The following is a 7,651-nucleotide window of genomic DNA, read 5'->3' as shown; positions in this document are numbered from 1 at the left end:
TAAATTTTAATAAATCATTTGTATAGTGTTAACTAAATATTTATTAAATATAAAGATATATTTATTTAATACAAGAATCATTCATTTGATGTAACTATCATTTCTTTTTATTGAATAAATATTTATTTATTATACAATTTTTCCTTTAATTGTCGAAAAGTACATATGACATATGCAAAATAAAATCCAAAATGATGCAAAATGATGTACTTTTTAATTAATCACAGAGGCTGGGTCATTCTGTTGGCATCTTTCTTCTACTTTGAGATTCCTATTCTGCGCATCCACTTCGCGCAGGCAATACTTTTACATAAGAAAAAAGTGGGAGTTAGTATTCTAGTGTAATATATAGAAGTCTGTGTAGCAGTGTGAAACATATTTGTAATTGCCACAAAAATGTATGGCATGCGACCGAGTGTAGATCGAGTGATAATGATAATATATCTTCGTAAGTAAGTATTTATTACTATGAAATTAATAATTTACATTTCCCATAGCACAAATCATTTCTCCAAATCACGGTCATCATGTAAAATTAAAAAATCTGGGACATCACTTTACTTATGCAAAACGTTTAAGAAGTGAATCAGCACAACCTATGTACGTAATGATGTTCATGTATTACGTTTAAGAAGTGAATCAGCACAACCTATGTACGTAGTGATGTTCATGTATTACGTAATCATTCGTTTTATATTTTTATCTTATGTTTTGATGTTTCTTTATCAATCTATTTCACAAGTCTACATATGTATAGTAATTGTATGTGAAGTAATTTCGTACGTGCAGTAATTACATGCAATTGCAATGATTGTGTTTCGAGATAAAAGTAATAGCATGATGATTGTGCTATTGGGAACTACTTGATATTGCTTGATATAAATTTGTTATTGTAAAGAATATCGTTATCAGTTGATAATTCTTAGACGCCAAACATAACCAGCTTATCGATAGTACGACAACATTTCCAAATTTTTCAGAAGTTTGTCGCTTGGTATAAAAGCAACTGGAGTTGCTTGGAAGAAATCAAAATAATTAGTCACTATGATTCGTTCATGTATTCTCACCGCGGCGTTGATCGTTCTGGCCGGCTCGAATGCGGTCCAGGAAGCGGATAAGGATTGGTATAAAAACAGTCTGGTATATCAGATCTATCCAAGAAGCTTCAAGGACAGTAATGGCGATGGCATTGGCGATTTGAATGGTATCACGGACGAGTTAGAACACATTAAGGACATTGGCGCCGATGCGTTATGGATGTCACCGATCTTTTCTAGTCCACAGAAAGATTTCGGCTATGATATTTCTAATTTTACCAATATCAATGAAGAATACGGCACCTTAGATGATTTTAGAAAACTCGTACAGAAAGCACAATCCCTTGGATTGAAAGTAATCCTTGATTTCGTGCCGAATCACAGCTCTGATCAACACGAATGGTTTAACAAAAGTATCCAAGGTATTAAACCCTATGACGAATATTATGTATGGCATGACGCAAAATCTGAAAATAACATTAAGAAACCACCGAATAACTGGTTGAGTGCTTTTGGAGGCTCTGCCTGGGAATGGAACGAAATACGAGGGCAGTATTATCTGCATCAGTTCGCTGTTGGACAGCCAGATCTCAATTATCGTAATAGTAAGTTGCGAGAAGAAATGCAAAACGTGTTGGTATTCTGGATGGATCTGGGCGTAAAAGGTTTCCGCATTGACGCTATCAATCATTTGTATGAGAATGATCAATTCTTGGATGAACCATTAAGTAACTTAGACGTACCAAGCAATGATTACGACTACTTGAATCACATTTACACAAAAAATCTTCCCGAAACTTACGACGTTCTCAAGACTTGGAGAGAGTTGATGAACAATCACTCGACGGGTGACGCGAAAATGATCTTGACCGAGGCCTATGCGGACTTTGATCTCACTATAAAGTATTATCAATCTGGTTCAACGGTACCATTCAACTTCGTGTTCGTTAGTGATTTAAATAACAAGTCCAGCGCGGCCGATTTCAAACATAATATCGATCGTTGGATAAACAACATGCCTAAAGGTGCGGAATATGTTGCGAATTGGGTGACGGGAAATCATGACAATCATCGCGCGGCTAGCAGATTCGGGGAGAAACGGGCCGATCAACTTTCCATGTTGGCAACCGTTTTGCCCGGTATAAGCGTGATTTATAATGGCGACGAGATCGGTATGCTCGATAGAAATTTTACATACAACGAAACTGTGGATCCTGCCGGATGCGGAGCTGGAGAGGAAAGGTATTACTACAATAAAACAATGAATTTAAATAGAATCGTTACGACATAATATATAATAGATTTAAATGAAATCTATAAATTTATCTATATTTTATAAATATATCCTGTGATTCTTATATTCTTATATTTTATATTGTTTGAAATATAGAAATGTTGATTGATAATATTATGTAAAAAATATTATCGCAAAAATTATATATATATATAATATATATTTGACGTACACATATTTAGATTCCGATAACTTAGAACCGATAACTAATTCGATCTGACGCAATTCGCCTGATTGTGTAAAGGAGGCACGCCATAGCTTAGCATCGAGACACTATAGTGTTTTTCCAGATTATTACGAAGATTTATATGACTTTGTTCACTAATAATTAATTTAATGCAAATCATTTATCTTAAAATGGCTTTTACTTATAATAAATATATTATAAACTAATTATCTATTTCGACAAAAAATGATTAAATTAAATTATTACTATTATATATATATATATATATATGTGTATAATCATGCTATCTTTTAGATTTTGTTATAATAAATTTGCATTTCAAAAGATGTGAAATGTATTACTTAATATATTTCTATAATTATAGAATTTCTATAATTATATTCAAGATGTATCTTTTTATTGATTTAATGATACATATTATCGCATTTTCAGATATTTTCTAAAATCGCGAGATCCAGAAAGAACACCTTTCCAATGGGATAATAGCATCAGCGCCGGTTTCTCTAGCAACGAATCAACGTGGCTTCCGGTGAACAAGAATTATAAATCCTTGAATTTAAAGGCGCAAAAATCTGAGCTCTACTCTCATTATAACGTGTTTAAACGCTTAACACAACTGAAGAAGAAGCCCGTCATCGAGCAGGGCACTCTGGAGACTGCGTTATATTGTTACAAATGTTCTGTCGCTGAAAATGTTCTAGGGATAGTACGACGAAATGAAACATCTATCGTGGTCCTCATAGTGAACTTCAACGACACGGAGACGGTCACTGTTGATATTTCAACCTGGTTAAATATTTCGGAGCAGTTGATGGTGTATACATCCAGCGAGGGTTCCAATCTACTTCTAAGATCGCCTGTTAATATGGTTACCTTCAGTCTGTCTGGTTCGGTTTCTGTTGTGCTCGTCACAGAAGATTTGTTCGATTAAATTTTTGCTTATCTCGTGTTAATAAAAAAAAGTCTCTTTTAAGTAAAGCGAATTTTCGAATATATTAAGCATAAATATTTTTTCTGGCAGATTGTGTAAATATGAGAATAAATTTTCGAAGGAAATGTATTTTGTGATAATAACGATTAAAAATAAACTTGTTGCCATGAGATATCGTGCAAAGCTATTAAATGCAAAAAAATCATTGCAACAGCATTTATCAATTAGTAATTAGTGCTTATCTATGTATCTACAAAATGCACATTTTCGTTCGAATCGAATAAAAATTATTTTAATCAAAATAAGAGTAATTTTTTGATTGTCCCCCAGTATATAAGATAGTATAAATCAATGTTAAAACAATATTTATATTGGCTTTTTAATTTAGTCTCGTTACTTTAATAATTAATTTTCCTTTATCATTATTTCAATTAACTTTATTTTCTGATTTCCAATTTTTCTTTAATAAAACACTAACAATTTGTTTAATTAGTTAGCATGATGGGCTTAAATAAAAATACTATCAACTTACGGCATGTAAAAAATGCAAAATATTTTAATTATTCTTTTTACGTATTGTAGTATTAAAGCACATTATTCTCTTTTTTTTAAAGCATATAACTTTTTCATTATGTATTTGTATAAATTAATTTATTCATATAAAATGTGAAACATTTTATTTTTACCAAATTGCATTTTTGCGAAATAAAATGCAAAACACAATGGCCCAATTTATAATTGTAATGTATATTTTTATTCTTTATATTTATATCACAAGTTTCAACAATATATTTAATTATATTATAAATTATTAAACATAATAAATATCTTTATTACTGTGTTTCTTGATATCATAAAAACAATGAGAAAAGCTATCTGATTAGCTTGATATTATCGTTAAAAAAATGTAAGTTATCGTTATCAGTAATTCCACGATTATTTGCAGTTACAAGATTATCAAATAAAAATAATAATTCCAACAATGTATTCATTGCTATGACTTTTTAAAAAAGTCGTTGCGTATAGAGTACAAAATCGCATCAACAATCAAATTAGTTATTTATTATATTTCGCCTATATATTTTCATTATAATATTGATTGTTCTAATAACTTCCGCATCAATCGAAAGAGCGGATAAAAATTAGTTCAAGAACAATTTGATATATCTAGTCTATTCGAGAAATTTCGAGGATAGTGATGGAGATAGTATAGGAGATTTGAATAGTATCACGAATAGATTGGAGCATATCACGGATATTGGATTAATACGCTATGGCTGTCATCGATTTATATCAGCTTGCAGTTTGACTTTAGCTACGATGCTAATTATACCGACGTCGACAAGGATTATGGTACTTTAGCTGACTTTGACAAACTCAAAGAGAAGGTGAAATCCCTCGGGCTGAAAATAATTCTCAATTTCACCAAACTACAATTCTCACGAGCACGAATAGTTAAGAAAAAGCTTCTTCCGTTCAACGGATCAAGTCCTACGACGAGTGTGGCGTGACGCACGAATAGTGAACGACACTAGGAAACCACCGAACAACTGGTTGAATATCGTTCGATGTTTCGCCTGGGAGTGAAACTCAGCACAGTAACAATACTATCTCCATCAGTTCAACGTTGCTCAGGCGAATCTCAACTACCGCAGCGTTGCATTGCAATGTGAAATAAAAAACTGAGTTTCGGGCTGGATCGGAACTGATGCACTGATGCTATCGGCTACTTGTTTGAGAATGCATGTTTTCTACAACAAGACAAGAAAAAACATGCCGGGAATGATGATCACAAAACTGGATCACATTTACACTTCGAAATCTTCGGGAGACTTATGAAATCCTGGAGAGAATTACTGAATAATCACTCGACAGTTAATGCAAAAATTTATAATAAATGATGACCGAGATCAATAAAATTTTGATTTTTTATATAAATTTTGCGTTGTATACAAATCAAGCCCGAAAGTGTCATTTGATTTTACATTTATTTTTTATTTGAACAATGAGTCTAGCGCGGCTGACTTCAAATGTCTCATCAATCGATGGATGAACAATATACCTAACGATTCACCGTACGTCGCGAATTGGGTGATGGACAATCATGACAATCATCGAGCGGCTTCCAGATTGGGCGAGAAACAGACCGATCAGCTTTCTGTATTGGCGATGGTTTTACCCGGCGTAAGCGTGATTTACAACGGCAACGAGATCGGCATGGTCGATAGGAATTTTACGTACGCAGAAACCAAGGATCCTATCGGATGTATTGTTGGAGCTGACACATGTCACGAATGAAGATAAACCTGGACCTGGACAAAGTCGTGTGTCTAAACAGATTTGATATCCATAAATACACTATTTTATTTCCAAATGTATCAGATATTTGTAATATCATTATATCAAATAAAAAGTGCTATTATATTATATATAGTAATATATATTTAACGTAATCATTTCTTAAAATTCTTAATTTAATTTGAAAAATATCATTCAATTTAAATTTCTGTTATATTTTTATTAAAGGTGTTAAATTTTACTTCCAAAACTATAATGCGCAATTATTTATCTTTATTAATAACCATAATTTATCTTCACAATCAGAAAAGGCTTCTTTTTTATTATAAAAAAAGGAAGAAAAAGCCAATATGCAGGCATTCAGTGATGATATTACAAGCATTAGATATTCTATATGGTAAGCGTTGTATTAATGCTAATAAGCGTTATATTATATTATCAAATGGATTTCAATTTTCACGCATTTGCAAATATCAAAAATTGATCTGGAGAAAATGCTTTCAACGGATCAGCATCAGTGCGGGCTTCTTTATATCAATGAGACATGAATCCTATAAATAGCAATTATAGGATTCTGAATTTAGTGGCACAAAAAGTCGCGATTGTGTCCCATTAGGGGCATATATTATATAGTGTATTCAAATCTTTGTCGCGTTTGAAAAGAAAGTTCGTCAAGCGGGATTCTCTGGAGACTGCGTTGTACTGTTTCGATTGTTCTGTCACCGAGAATGTTTTAGGGGTGGGGTATGGCGACACGATGCATCTGTCGTGGCGCTTATAGTCAACTTTCTAGACACGCCAGTCACCGTAGATGCCAGGATCTGGATGAATATTCCAGAGCAGTTAATAGTCTATGCGCCCAGTGCATTCTGAGATGCTGGCAGGATCGCGCGTCGATGCGATTCGCATCACTATGCCCAGTTTGGTCTTCGTTGTGCTTACCACAGCAGATTTGGTTTAGTAAACTCCTGCCTACGTTATGTTCACCGGATAACCGTCCGGTGAACACAAAGTTTCAGATATCTATGCAGCATGTATAAGTCACTTATAAAGTTTGTTCTGGAATTTAAGATAGTTTTATGCGAAACTGATGAACTGAAAGTAGATATAAGGTCGAAGTATGTTTTGTAACAGGTGTTAGTATAGTGATGATCATTAACGATTAAATGATAGTAAACATGATGAATTGCATGGCTATAACATATTTTTATACGATAATTTTAAGAAATTTTTTATTTGTTGCATAATAACATATTTGCTACAATAAGGATTGAATTTCTAATTAAGTTTTCTTTGTAATAAAATTAATTTAATAATTAATTCTCTTTCATAGTTAATACACTATTAAATTCAGTTTTAGATTTTTATTTTTAATAAAGTATATTGATTTTCAATCAAGTATATTTATTTTTCTTGGAATATTATACGAATTAATTGAAAATGACGACTTTCTTCTTCTAATTAATAGAAATTAATGGAAATAATTTTTATGAAAGAATTGCCTTAGAATATTTACATAAAGAGTGAAAAATTCTAACTATATTCATACATGCTCATGTTTAACGCGCGCGCATTTGTGTGTGTGTGTGTGTGTGTGTGTGTGTGTTTATGTGTGTATTGTGTGTGTATGTGTGTTGTATATATACTTATATATATAATATATTGTATATATGTGTATTGTTTATATATACATATTATATATTTAATATTATTTTTAGTTTATATATACATATTATATATTTAATATTACAATTTACTGTACTATATAATAATACTATACTATATAATAATAGTAATTTATAATGTGTTATCTTGTCCGCCGTTTATAAAATACAAAATAGCAGCATACAATCGTATAACATGTTTTGTGACAACGTTTGATTTTGTGGTAGCTGCAACAGCAA

General features: G+C 32.0%; 1 protein-coding gene and 1 pseudogene across 1 annotated transcript; both read left to right on the top strand.

The window, feature by feature from the left end:
- The first annotated feature begins 1,044 nt into the window (after nt 1–1,044).
- Nucleotides 1,045–3,751, top strand: LOC105618896 (alpha-glucosidase-like). The gene is made up of 2 exons (XM_012200457.1): nt 1,045–2,279; nt 2,951–3,751. The coding sequence occupies exons 1-2, from the start codon at nt 1,045–1,047 to the stop codon at nt 3,447–3,449; spliced, it is 1,734 nt and encodes a 577-aa protein (XP_012055847.1). The 3' UTR covers nt 3,450–3,751.
- A 199-nt stretch (nt 3,752–3,950) lies between these two features.
- On the top strand, nt 3,951–5,747 carry LOC105617823 (annotated as a pseudogene).
- Nucleotides 5,748–7,651: the final 1,904 nt, after the last annotated feature.

The sequence above is a fragment of the Atta cephalotes genome (genome assembly GCF_000143395.1).
Source record: "Atta cephalotes unplaced genomic scaffold scaffold00001, whole genome shotgun sequence".
NCBI classification, from domain to species: domain Eukaryota; kingdom Metazoa; phylum Arthropoda; class Insecta; order Hymenoptera; family Formicidae; genus Atta; species Atta cephalotes.
The sequence above is the reverse complement of the archived record's forward strand: the minus strand, read 5'-3'. Positions and strand labels throughout refer to the sequence as shown.